The 14,668-nt window shown below is 37.8% G+C and overlaps 1 protein-coding gene across 1 annotated transcript; it reads right to left on the bottom strand.

The window, feature by feature from the left end:
* Positions 1 to 78: 78 nt before the first annotated feature.
* On the bottom strand, positions 79 to 12,943 carry eEF2 (eukaryotic translation elongation factor 2). The gene is made up of 15 exons (XM_053759207.2): positions 12,809 to 12,943; positions 12,259 to 12,473; positions 11,697 to 11,890; positions 11,011 to 11,208; positions 9,528 to 9,663; positions 7,295 to 7,517; positions 6,573 to 6,719; positions 5,663 to 5,824; positions 4,547 to 4,711; positions 4,139 to 4,330; positions 3,569 to 3,748; positions 2,850 to 3,139; positions 2,494 to 2,596; positions 865 to 1,122; positions 79 to 705 (listed from the first exon to the last, which is right to left on the bottom strand). The coding sequence occupies exons 1-15, from the start codon at positions 12,809 to 12,811 to the stop codon at positions 637 to 639; spliced, it is 2,535 nt and encodes an 844-aa protein (XP_053615182.1). The 5' UTR covers positions 12,812 to 12,943; the 3' UTR covers positions 79 to 636.
* Positions 12,944 to 14,668: the final 1,725 nt, after the last annotated feature.

The raw sequence follows: 14,668 nt of genomic DNA, 5'->3' as shown, positions 1-14,668 counted from the left end.
AATATTTAAATATACTAACCTTGTACAAATCAGATTTGAACACATCCCAAATCCTACTTAATTAAATTAAACAATCTCTTTACAATAGAAAAATTATAATTTAAAAATTAATTACAGTATAAGTAAAGAAGTCCTGTGTTCCCAACTACATAATGATAACAATTCTTACCAATGACGGGATAATAATATCGTATTTATTGTAATAGTGATACATTATTGTAAGCATTACCCGTTTAGGCGCGGAACGAAACTTTGCGGAATGACAACTTAGCAAAACGACAAATACGCCGAATGCCAACTTCTAAGGAAATCCAAATTACATATCATTTTATAAAGAAAAATATTCATCGCGTTGGGGAAGTTGGCATTTCGCGGAATCATCATTTGTGCAAAATTGACATTTTGCGAAAACAGTCTTTCTGCGCGCAAACGTGCATCACCATGGTAATATTAACAATGCGGTATGTATATCGACCAGCAATATTTATTATTCTCTCGCTTGCGGCACTTACAAAACAAATGAGGCTCAAACATAGCTCGTATGGTGTCAAAAATAATTTGTTTATAATAAAACAACGTTGTTTAGTGCGGGAGGCGCTCGATAATGTTACATATATTACAGTACAGTTATGTCGTTTACAATTTGTCCAAGTATTGATTTAAGTCGGGCAGACCCTCCTTCAATCCTTTCCGTTTTCTTGTCTCCTGCAAACAACAAAATATATGGTTAACACGAGTGTTAAAATAACAATAATTATTTAGGTATCTCTGTTAAGTTAAATGATTTGTATCTCAGTGAGTAGCGTGCGGTCCCGGGACATACAACGCGGCACGGGAAGATACAATTTATTAGAAACAACACACCTGCACCACCGCGTAGGGCTTGCTGCTGGGCTCGCAGGGGTCGCCGGGCAGGATCTGCCAGTGGTCGAACACGCACTGCGGGAAGGCCTGGCCGCCGGTGTTGGAGCGCAGGTCGGCGGTGAAGCCGAAGGACTCGTTGACGGGCAGGTAGGCCTTCACCACGAACATGGGCGTGCCCGCCACCTGCGACTCCTCGAACACGTGTCCGCGGCGCCGGTTCAGCACGCCGTAGATGCCGCCCACCGCCACCTCCGGGCACTGCGATGCAAGGCGACCGTCATTTTACTTTCGCCGTTTACTCGTGATTTGTTTTTGTTAATGTCACAAATGCTAGCGATTTATTTTTAATACTTTATCGTATTCATATATTTTTTGCTTCATTTGTATTAGTACAAATGGGTATTTAAAAAATAATTATTTCATTTGCAAAAAAAATAATAATTACCTGTGTTTATAACTTTTTGAAAAACATCAATTCATATCTTTTATTTTGTATAAAAAAAGCATTCCAATGTCATTTCGAGGCGTCAGAACCAGGATGCTAAGATGACTAAAAGTGATATTTAGTAGTACTCTGTTGTCACACAACAAACAAACCAATTTAATTATTAAAAAGAAAAATTTCTATTTTTGAGAGCATAATGATAATGACCAACTCATGCTCAATCTAGGACAATGTATACCAATATGGGGCTTGTTAAAATTTGGACGATCTGGTGTTAGTTCCCCTATTCAGGCAAGGTGTATGTCGGGTGACGATGCCGAAACAAAGAACTGTTGCTCTGCCACGTCTCGGAAGGCCGAACTCTCATGCTAAGAGCGCGCTCAGGAAAGACGTGGGGGCACTGGCAAAATCCACCCAAATGCACTCTTGAGTAAATCAGGTGCATTTGGTTGAATTTTTGAGCATTTCGATCACCGTCATTCAACCTTGAAATTACAACAAAGACAAGAATCTTTTTTCTACTCTAATTTATGAATAATAATCTTCGAGTTGCAAAATTTAATCAATATTTGAGTTTTAAGATTTTAAAAAGGATCTTTATTTTGAAGGACTGTAATGACGGCGGTCAAAATGCATTGATGGATGACTAGAGACTAAGAGTTAATAGAGCCATTTAAAGTGCAATATATTTGTTTAGTATGTCAGTGGTTTAAATACATGCTAGGTTTTGCTTCACACAAAAAATTCAGTACTATTAGAATTTAAAAATTCATTCATCTAACTAAACTAGTTTCAATTCAGGTATAGTATATTTATAGAGAGAAAATAAAGAGCTGTATCCTCTTGGCGTGCAATATCGGGTGTTAATAAACCAACTTTGACCATTATATTTTGTATTACAATGACAAAAATGTAGCTCGTTAAAAATCCGTTTACTACTCTTGACAGACTATGATTCCCATGGAATTTCAGAAACTTGCATTTATATTTTAGTTTATTTCTAAAAAACAGGTATCTATCAGATTTTTTCAAACTTAACACAAAACTAAAGAGTCAGTTACCCAAGGCTACTCGAGACGATAACCTGCGCGCCGCTGCCGATTAGATAAACGACGAACTTCGAGTCGTCGTGCGCGCGCAGGTTAATGTCAACGTCAAAGTTGAATGGTGCAAGTGATACTGACCTGAATTTCACAGAGATACACGGGCTCCATGAGCCGGGGCGCGGCGGTCAGCATGCAGGCGTACAGGCATCTCCTCGTCGTTGGAATGATTTGGCCGCCACCTCTGTATGAATTCAAATAATTTTGTGTTAGGTTTGCTTAAAATATTATACAACAATACAGCATAAATAAGTGCAAAATGTAGCTAAATTCAGCTACTTTTTGCGAAAACTGGTATGCTATAATAGAACATCAAATCATCATTGACAGACATTTAAACGTCCCCACTGCTGGGGAATAGCTCACATTTTGACGCTAATAAGAGAGTTTTAAGTTTAATAAAAAAAATGGAACTCAAATGTATGTCCGTGGTGTACCTGTGGATAGCGTCAGTGTGGAGCGTGACATCGTAGATGTTGAAGCGCACCCCACGCAAGTTCTCCTCGGCCATGACGCCCTCCTTGGCGGCCCACTGGAAGCCGGCCACCACGGAGTCCTTGATCTCGTTGAGGTACTGCACGCCCTTGGAGCAGTCGACCATGAGGTTGGGCCCGGTGCCCTCGGGCCCGAAGCACCAGATCTTGCGCGCCTCCGTGATGTCGTACTCGTACTTGTCGCACAGGTAGCGCGCGCGCGTCTTGAAGTCGTCGCGGGGGTTCACCTTGCCCTGTAACAGTGCCGTGCAACAATCTTTCTCCTTCACTAAATCCGGTGATGATCATCATCGACGGTGTCGATGCTACAATAAAGCCAAATATCAAAATTGTAACAATTTTCTGTATATGTTACTAACTTAATCAGTTTCTTAGCGCTATTTGTTTTCAAAAGTATTTTTCTAAACAAATAAGTTTTTTTTTAAAAGAAACTCAAACCAATTTTATGTAATATATACAAAACTTTATATTACTGATAGTTAAAAAATTGCAATAGATACAATAAAAATACAAGGGTTCTATTACATCTAAGTTCAAGTATATACCTAGTTCCATTATTATACTTATTTCAAAGAAGTCTCTTCCAGTAGACTCATGAGAGGAAAGGTGGTATATAGCGGAAGACTGGCCATGTACATAAAGATACAAATGATAGGACTTACATCGTCAATATCCTCAGCTAAGCCATCGGGCATGGGCTGAGCCTTCATGAACAGTCGGTTGTGTTTGTTGGGGGACTTGGACAGGCACATCTGGTCAGACTCCTCGCTGACGGTCTCACGGTAGGACACCACCGGGTCGGACTTCTTGATTGGAATGCAAGCGTGGTCCTCCTCCAGATCCTGGGGATATTAAAGTGATTAAAATATTATCTAATTTCAATACTTCAGAAATTTACGTAATAGAAATTCCATGTTTTTTTTGACGCCTTCCCTTCCCTGTCACATTCGGTCATTTGTTCAAAGTTGCTCAAAGATTCAATAGGTTGCCGCCAACATAAGGTTACCAAATAACCCACTACAAAATCCTACTACAAAGCTTATCCTAACTAATATTATAAATGCAAAGTAAATTCGTTTGTTAACTCTTCTTGAAATTTCAAATTGACTTGAAACTTCAATCTTTTGAATTTTTACACAGGGTATCTTTCATCCAGGAAAATAAACGCTTTAGATGGGAAATTTACGCAGTCGAAGCCGCGGGCAATAAGCTAGTAATGAAATAATACTAACCTTGAGACAGATCTCAAGATGCAGCTCTCCGGCACCAGCCACGATGTGTTCTCCAGACTCCTCGTTGATGCACTGCACCATGGGGTCCGACTTGGCCAGACGCTTCAGGCCCTCCACCAGTTTGGGCAGGTCGGCGGGGTTCTTGGGCTCCACAGCCACGCGCACCACGGGCGACACGCTGAACTTCATCACCTGGGAACGATAATGCAAGTTAAAATGCGAAACACATGGAAGGCCTGTCCCACTTTCTTATGCTTATATTACTGCTTTACACAAATAATAAATAAATATATCAGGACAAATCACACAGATTGAGCTAGCCCCAAAGTAAGTTCGAGACTTGTGTTATGTGGCGAGGTCGTCAAACCATTTATATACCATTTTGATAAAGTTTGAATAAATAAATACCTTCATGTTGTGTGCGTTCTTGAATGTGGTGATGGTGCCGGTCTTGACGAGGAACTGGTCGACGCCGACCAGCCCGCAGATGTTGCCGGACGGCACGTCCTCGATCGCCTCCACGTAGCGACCCATCATCAGGATCGTGCGCTGGATCGTCTTCTCGTACAGGTCCTGTGACAATACGGATGTTGTGGATTTATTGGGTGTGTATGTGTTTTATCAATAAACAATAATAATAATAAACACGTTTTGTAATTTCATGTAATTTTCATACAAAAACTTGGTTTCAATTTTCGAAAAATTATTTTTGTGGACACAATTCTATTTTACTCTTCGATTGGGAAATTCGAAATTAAATCTGGTACCTGTGTACCAAGTTTCACCTAAATTAAATCTGCCCAGTAGATTTTGTTTGTGTCTAAACTATCGCATTTATAATTTAAGTGGGATATTGACCGAAACCGAATATTCGTTCAGTCACTATTATTTCATTATTTGCTATTATTACGAGACTGAATTTAATTTGTATTGTAAGTTTGAACATATGAGCATACTTCTACTAAAACATGCTTTAGCACTACTTACAGTTCGTATTACGAACTACACTAGACGTGCTTATGTTACGAACTTCGTAACATAAGCACGTCTAGTGTTAACGTGAGAAATAGGCAAAACCAAGGAAATATTTTCTATTTAAGCTAATTATTAAAATATCCTGTTCATCATCTTACAACTTTGTTGTGAAAACATTTACAAAACAATGGCAATTAGTTTCCATTCAACTGCTGTTATAATATAAGAATTATTAAACATATTTCAATAAAACAAAACATGTATCTCAGTCAGTAGCGTGCGGTCCTGGGACATAAGGATAGAGGTCCTGCGCAGCGTTGAGACTCGAGAATGTTGTTCTTCTTCCTCGGCACGGCCGCGCTGTCACAGCGCACCGACGGCAACCGCCAGCGCGCTACAACGCGGCACGGGAGTGCGGGAAGAGTCATAATTTCAAAAGAATCAATACAGATTTCCAAAAGATTTTCGTGAAATGGGCACGAAAATGTTTGTCGGATTAATCCGACGTTTGCAGTTACAAGTACAGAATGTCAATGCAAAGTTACTGACCTCTTTCTTGCCAGGCTGGAAGTTGGGTCCCATGATGCGGGCCTTCTGTCCGGTGACCACTTTCCCTGAGAACACGCGGCCGAACGCGTAGAAACGTCCCTTGTCGGACGTCGGCACCATCTTGCTCACGTACATCATCAGTGGTGCTTCGGGGTCACAGTTCTGTTGCCAAAAATGTTACGTTAAAAAATATTTCTTGTAAAGTTTAAAACTGAAATCTTGTAAAGAAAATATACAATAACCATTTATACCCTAGTCCTGTTCTCCCGCGGGTATATCGAAATGAAAAGTACTCTTATGTCAATCAAGACTTCATACTTGAGTAGTTCTGAAGATTACAATACTTCCTTTTTATAATATTAGCATAGATAGACTTGCACATTGATATGTATCACAAATTGTAATTAAAACTGCAATGTTCCACTAGGCATTTACTACCTAGTTCTAAATGAGTATAGACTAACATATGTATCTCAGCAAATGTTGTAAACACTCCACATGGAGTGCCTACCAATCCACGCTGAGAGTTCATGTCCGTCCTGGTCTGCCGCTGGTGTATAGCATTAATGTCTTTACCCAGTATCAATAGGACGATATAGTTATACAAGCATCATTTTACAGAGTAAAATTTCACTTTTTTATTACTACAAGACCAAATTATTTAAACAATTTGATATTAATAAAAGGGTTTGATGTTCCTTAAAATTTTGGTAGCATACCAAAGCATTAACCAACTAGGATTTTAGATTGAAGTTTTGGAAGGTTGGGTGGAAGTTTTATTTAAATCATTCATTCAGCACAAGATTACAGACATACATATGAAACAATTACCTTACACTTTACTTCTATGAAATCCTTAAAATCGCATCCTTTCACTTCCAGTTCTAAGATCGACATGGTTACAGCTTACCTTGATACCAATGGCGGCCTCGTCATCATGGGGTCCCTCGTACAACATCTCGAGACGGTACTTCTGGGCCACCACCGGGGACGGCAGGTGGATGGCAATCATCTGAAGCAGGGCTTCTCCGGCCGGCAGCCATGTGCGCATCACCACCTATCACAAGTAAATGTAAACAGTCAGCTACAGTGTTCAGGTTTCCTCACGATATTATCGTATTTACTTGATTATGGTGTACAAAAGACATAACAATGTCTAGTGTACAGTGTTAGGTATATATAACATGCCTTTATCCAAAATGCTTATGGCAAATGTATTAGAATAGATTGTTTCCGACATTTATGGGGTCCTGAACAAGATACGTTCACAACCAATTCCAGAAAGATGTTTACTGTAAGTCCTCTTTGACACCCAGAAACTCATGGAAAAGTAACTGGCAACACTTGGGACTAGTTAAATTTCAATGTTCATTCACAAATAAAATTAAGACTTATTTTCCATGAGAAACCAACCACAAGAACACATTGTTATCATAAAGTTTGAAGGGTTATTCATTAATGTTTTCAATATAGGTTTTGCAAAGGCACAGGTAGATTTAATGGGTCGCCGCCAACAGTTACCAGTTAACCTCAATAGGTGACTCGAGGAACTGAGTGAAATGGTCCCAGAAAATAATTTTAATAACATTTTCAAAAAATATTTGCTGTAGGTTCAAATTTGCAAAGACATACCTTGAGAAGAGCCTTGCCGTCCTTGTCAGCGTCCTCGTGCTTGAGAGTGACGCCAATCTTCTTGAGCAGACCGTCGATCTCCTCCTTCTTGAAGTTCATGATAGCGTCGAACACCTTGTAGATGGGGTCCAACACGTACATGCAGAATGAACGCTTGTTGTCGCTGTCCTTTTGCTTGGACCACTTCTTTGTATTGGCGTTGAAGAAGTTCTCTCCCCAGAGTCTGGAGAATTCATGTTATGGTAATTTTTTCGTGAAATAGGAAAGTGATCTTTGAAACACATGCCTTTAGTTGTGGAAACCAAGAGGAACTACCATAATTATAATTACACATGGAGAAATGTTATTGTTTCTGACATTTATGGGATTCCAAACAATGTTATGTTCACAACCAATTCCAGAAAGATGTCTCATATAAGTCCACTTTGACACCCAGAAACTCCAAAATTAAGTGACTGGCAACACTTGGGACTAGCAAATAACAAAATGTGATAAATAAACCATCTGAAAGTCCATTATATTCTAAATCTATGGCTGGCAATGTTATTCACCTTCACTGATGTAAATTATTGTTGAGAGTATGAAATTTCTTTAACTAGATATCCATCCATATTGTCATAAATCATAAATGTGAAAATGTGCCGTTTCTTTCCTATTTCACATCAAAACAGAGCATAGGATTGAGGTGATTTCTGGTGTGGAGATTAGGAGCTAGAGTGACCTCTATAGGCTACTCTTTGCCGCGAGCGGAGCTGGGTAAAACAGCTTTTTCTATAAAAAGCTGTTTTACCCAGCTCCGCTCGCGGCAAAGAGTAGCCTAAAATGTATAGACATTTAACAAATTTTTACAACAGAGGTAAATGTAGTTTTAAATTTAAATAAGAATGCCGACGCCTATACATTGAATACCATACAGTTAAATTGAATGTGATCATGCTGTAGTTGTAAAACTATAACTCATATTGTATTATACATCCTGTGTACATTGTACATTGATTCCCATGCGGCAAGAAACAGCGCTTGTGTATTCATTCAATAGAATCGATGGACTAGTTACGAGAATCGAAAGAGCTGTTAGCTTTCTATTGTTGTTACAATCAGATCTTTTATGATAAAAGAATTGTGATTAACCAGCAATTCTTAGACTAGTGTCTGATTGATTTGTCATTTATTCTCAGCTAACAAACAGGAAAATAGGTAGTTTTCCAAATAATATGTGTCATTATAGATACTAAAAATATAATAAAGAAATCGTAAACGCATCACGTGTAACACGTGATCCAGTCAACACAAGTGATTTTAGTAAATTAAAAGTTTCATTGTGTGAATGACTTTGAAGTCCGTTGTGTTATCTGTGAATGCGTCATCGCGACTACTACAGCTGATAACTGGAACGGGGATTGGAGGTCGTGAAGAATCTCAAAGCATATGTTCAGAAGTTGGACCTTCAAAAGTACGTCTTAGGTATAGAGGGTGTTACAAAATAATTATAGACATACAACTTGAAACTTTTGTAACACCAAGTACGAGTCGTGAGATGAACCTATTATATAATGAATATCGTTAATTGGCGTCGGCATCTGTCTTGAGTTTGGCGGTATTACGTAGCCGGATAAGGAAGTTAGAGGGCTTTTTTTTGTACCACCAAATTTTACACAATTAACTCTAAAAAACGTTTTATTAGAAATCCAAGGGTATTTGGTTGTTAAAGTGATAAAATATCTTTCGATAGATAGGTTTCTCTTTAGCTAGGCAGCACATGTGTAATTAATTCATATTATCTAACACGTGATATATAACAATAAACTAAATAAACGCGGTGAACGAAGCATTACAAACAGTTTTTAAGCCACGATGTGTGACCAAAATAGCCTTGAATAGTAGCACTGTAGCTCACTAATTTTAATCTTACGCTTTTTACTCTTGGATTAACACAATACATGTCTATTGCCAATATAAACACTACAATATAAAAAACACATACATTTTTTTTTAATAATATGGTTTTTTAAGTAGGTCACAAAAAAAATCTAATTTAATACAATTTATTTAACTAATAAACCTATGTTGAATTATAAACTGCAAACTTGTTTAAATTGACTTCTCAATCTTCAAAAAAATACATTTCTTGCTTCTGAAATAATCCCCGAAAAAAATTAGCATGCGACAACAGGCTGCAGCAGAGACTATTATGATGGAGAAAAAATAGTCTCAAAATGTTGAGACCACTCACCTGTTCATGAGCTTGACGAGGTCGATCTTGAATTTGTCGGCGTACATCTCGGAGAACTGCTTGAGGGTGAACGCCCAGCCGTGGAGGCCGGAGCCGAAGCCCACGGAACCCTTGCTGGGGTCCACACGCACTTCACCTGTTTGAGGAGATTTAATTCTCTACTATATTTCGTTTAATACATTTAAAAACACCGACAGCTATTGAGCGTTGGCAGGGATCCGCTCTGCACGTTATTAAATAATATCTGGTATGTAAGGAGAACATTTGTTGGGTCATTGTTAACTTCTAACCAGTTTTTTAGCCGCGCTGCGAATAGTTGGCTTGTTGGTATTACTTATCATATTTTGTAAAATATAACTTGAATCTTCATTTATACATAAAAATCCTACTAATATTATAAGAAAGTTTGTGAGGATGTGTGACGTGTGTATGTAAACTCACGCAAATCCACTGGTAAATTGTTATGAAATTAAGAGTAAAGATATATTGTAAAGAATATAACCTGAAATAACATACAGGATACTTTTATCCCGAAATTCCCACGGGAGTGAAACCCCGGGGCGCAGCTAGTAATAAATAAATGTGTTGTTATATTGCACTTTAAAATAAATAATTCTATTATGAATAATGGTGCTAAAAAAACTTAATTTAAGTTTATAATGAACTATAATACAGAGATATTGTTTTTATTGTTGTGAATAAATAAAATAGGCAGTTCAGAATGCACTACAGTAAAAGTAGCGTGGAAGCCACTTTACAACACAAAAAGTGAAAGAGCCCATTCTAGATTAGTGAAGGGTCCGTTGCATATTGCAGTTCTACTTTATTGCAGTTCTAGAATTAATTCTACTTTCCACAACATAATAATGAATTTATTTCCTAACACATTGACAATGCAGCTTCAATACGGCTGCATAGATGCAGTCAACAGCTGACGGCGTCAACGACCTTGGATTATCGATCGCGCGCCCGCCACGTGTGTGTATGGCCGCGACTTTACGTAAGGTTATGTTATACTAAGAAATACGAGGCAATGTTAAAATATTTTTTTATCATTCATGTTGTTGCAACCATGATAATGTGAATTTATTTTAATGAAAAAAAAACGGTTGTTCTGAATCAAATCAAAAATAAACATTTTGAGTTATACATGATTAGAAATAAAATTTTAAAAATTAATTACAATAAGTGTATTCAGCTGGTATTAATCAATATTTATGATTCATAAAGAAGATGATAAAATAAAGTCTAACTATTGCACAATATTTTTGAACAAAGGCAGCAATGATTGCACTATTTTGCACAATGTGAACCAAACTGTTGACTGGCTGTTCATTGCATATTTTAATAAACATTATTAGGCAAAATGACATGCTGCCGGCTGTACACCTGCATTACAAATATTCTGTATGACAGTTGTCTTTATTTTTATTCAAGATTTTTTTAAATTATGTAACCAAATGAAGTAATAAAGTCCACTCACCCATTGGACCACCATCGTCATTGTATGTGGCAATGATAACGTTGACATTCTCAACAATACGCTGGAAGGTCTGGTATAGCTCCTCAGACTCCAACTGCAGCTCGAGCAGGGCTCGGTCCATCTTGTTCATGAATAGAATTGGCTTGATGCGCTCGGCGATAGCCTGACGCAGTACAGTCTCTGTCTGTACACACACACCTGCCAGGAATTTACAAGTTTGAGTTATTCTTTAGACTAACTGTATACAATTACATTACTTTTGCAGGAATAATATTAAACAACTACAGGCAATTATATTGTACATGGTGAATGATTAAAGTGAGATCTCAAATGTTTAAACATTTAATAATACAACGTAATTATTTAACTTGACAATTTGGAGTCATAATTTGGTACAAGTTTGTATTTAATATGTCTCAAAATGTTGCTCAACAAAGAGTAACCTTTTTCTAACACACTAGTTAACTATCTAATTAAGCTGATGTGTCTTGTCTTGATATCAAAAATGTATAATGATATAGGTAAAAGAATTACTAGCTAGCATTGCATTGCTACACTAGATTTGCTAATAAATAAATATTTTAGAAGCTATATCCAACAAACTATCCCTACATTTGGCTATACCTATACTCGACATCCACAATTCAATCACAGTTTCTAAATAAATAATACAACAGATTACAAACCAGAGACACAGTCGACAACCACGAGAGCACCATCAGTTACACGTAGAGCGGCTGTCACTTCAGATGAGAAGTCAACGTGACCAGGGGAGTCAATCAAGTTGATCAAGAAACCCTTCTCGCTCTTCTCACGTTGGTCAGGGTTTGTGATGAATACCAAGTCTTTCTCTTCTAACTCAAAGAACATAGAGATAGCTCTGCAAAGTTATTGCACTTGTCAAAATACATTTTTTAAATGTATAATTATGTTCGGAAGTGTAAATAAATCAGATGGCCGTTCTAAGAATCTTCACAAATTCTCAGTTGTAATGGTAAGAACAATCATCACAGTAATGTTATGCAACAATAACAGTTGCAACATGAAATGCAATTGATGAATTTGATGACACAAAGTTTGTTTACAATTGTAAACAGTATACAAAAGTGAAATTTCGATTTACGATAACCTAAAATTTAAAGTAAGATAAGACTGTCTCTTTCACTGAAAAGCCCACGCGCCTGGAGAGAGCGTGAGGGCCGAACAGATGTTACACAAAGGTTACGTATTTCACCATGAGGTACTCACGTTGATTTGATGGTGATGCATCTGTCTTGTTCGTCCTTTCGGGTGTCGGTGAACCGGGTTTCACCGGCACGGGCGCCGGCTATGATACCGGCCTTTGAGACCAGCGAATCCGTCAACGTCGACTTGCCGTGGTCGACGTGCGCTATCACGGACATGTTGCGGATGTTCCGCTTCTTGTCCATCATGGCACGGATCTCGTCTACCGTAAAATTCACCTGCACAAACCAGAAAACTTGTCGTCAACATATTCCACAACACAACACAGATGGTCAGCCACTTGTCATACGCACGTTTCATTTTTAACATTTCTAATGAAAACAATATAGTTTAACGCAATTCAAGCTAACGTAACGGGATAAGATTTGACGATAACACAAATTTATTTCACTGCACACTTGGAAAACGTCATCGGATGACAAAGACCACGGGCAAGAACTATTTAACAAATTATTGCAATATAACCACGGAATAGTAAAAATATTCGCGGGATACATTAGCACAATTACACAGCATCACTTTTAGAAACACTTTTTTGAAGTCCAATACTCACCATATTGGATGGTTTTTGATTTTTCTCTCAACAAAATAAACTACCATACGCCAGCAATGGCGTACGCTTGAAAAAGGACCCGTTTCGTCTTTCGTGGGCCGGATATAGCTTCGGCTGTCAAACGACGTTTGCACCAAAGACAATTAATGTTACCAGTTTAGATTATCTCTGAGGGATTTGTAGCTTTATTACAAAAAAACTTAAAACATATATACTGCTTTTGTCTCTTTCTGTCTAAAGTACGACAAATTTTCACGTTTTAAGTTTTTGAATGTAGTTGGAACCTGAATTTATAGATCTGGTATATGGCTGAATGGGTACTGTGTTTTGTACTCTGACTTAATAAATCCATGATTGTATCAGAAGCGGACGATACCATAGATTTAGAAGGAGAGAATACATACTACTACTGCATAGATGGCAGCACTACGATTTAGTTTTTAAGTAGTTTTTAGCTATTCGTTGATAGATGGCTCTTGGCCAATGATTTTCAAATATCCTTGTATAGTATTAGACAGTGTGTGTAGAATTAGACATCGGCGACGCGAATGCGTGAACATTCATTTCAATGAGAGCTTTTATTTTCCGCAATGTATACCGAATCCGCCAAAGTTTGGCAAACTTTGGCAAATTCGACATAGGTACATCGCTGGTTTTTATCGTGATAAATAAAAGTTCTCAAACAAACTATGCAATGCAAGCTCTTTTGCGTCTCATCTTTCTGATATCGTAGTCCCTATAAACTAAGATATCAGAAAGCTTTAGCCAAAACTCTAACCATGACCAGCCGAATTGGCGACGGACTGGTCGTTTCTAAGAAAATGTCGTAAAATATAGTACGATTCGATTCGAAGAAATAAACAGCGATGTCGCTTATCTGTTTTGTGTATCGAACTCTAGCAATTACCTAGACCTGAAAACGAATACTTACATTTTTTTATACCTATATTTATTTCAACCATAATTAATTGAGATTACGATTGAGTGGATTACGGTGAAGATTTACACAGGCTTAAATATGACAGTTAATTCTAATGTAATCTCTAATTACATAGGTCTAGCACTACTTTATTTGCCGGTACCTAGATACTGCATAAGACATGAGACATAGCCAAGTTAGGACACTTACGCAATTGCACTTTTGGCGGTATTCGAACTACTGCAGAATAGTGCACGAATTAGTCATCATTGCCATTTATATGGCAAACATAACTAAACAGGTCATTTTACGCTTTAAGTCACAATGCGTTCTATCTGTATGCAAATGTCAGTGTCATTGATTAGCGCGGAAAAATATTCATAAATAGGTAGGTATTTATTCAGCTGCAAGTTAGCAACATAACTTTTTTCAGGGATAAAAGGTAATCCTAAACATAATTTATCCTTCCCGGAATGCGAAATTTAAAGAAAATTGGTAAGTAGATAAAGCTTGAAGAAGGTAACAAACTCACTTAACATATTATAAGTAAAATACTCCCGATCCCGATCGTCGCTCTCGTGGGAATATCGGAATAAAAAATAGGTACCCACCCATTTTGGAAAGCGTTCCATTGTTCCGAAGACTTCATATTAGTTAATAAGTGGTGGCATGTGTAGATCAGTGCTAGGTACCTACATGTTTCTCTTCATATTTCCTCATGGCTGAGGGTCGTGGTCATTAAAGTATAAATAAAATAAAAATAAGAGAGACTGTCTATGGCGGCTACGAACTCAGATGCCGACGGGAATGAATGAAAATTGCGTAGTTTCTATTAGAGCTTTCATTGAACACAACGAAATACAAGCAATGTGTGCCAAATCCGTCAAGTTTTGTGAATTGTATGGCGATAATGTACAGTCGGCAAATGTCGCTAATAGATG

This window comes from Plodia interpunctella, chromosome 18, assembly GCF_027563975.2.
Source record: "Plodia interpunctella isolate USDA-ARS_2022_Savannah chromosome 18, ilPloInte3.2, whole genome shotgun sequence".
NCBI classification, from domain to species: domain Eukaryota; kingdom Metazoa; phylum Arthropoda; class Insecta; order Lepidoptera; family Pyralidae; genus Plodia; species Plodia interpunctella.
Note: the sequence above shows the minus strand (reverse complement) of the source record. Positions and strands in the feature narration are given on the sequence as shown.

Coding starts and splice junctions, on each gene's coding strand:
- eEF2 (XM_053759207.2), bottom strand. Junction 4,331..4,546: donor AGAACGCACACAACATGAAG/GTATTTATTTAT, acceptor TATCGTTCCCAG/GTGATGAAGTTCAGCGTGTC. Junction 1,123..2,493: donor TGTATCTCTGTGAAATTCAG/GTCAGTATCACT, acceptor CTTGCATCGCAG/TGCCCGGAGGTGGCGGTGGG.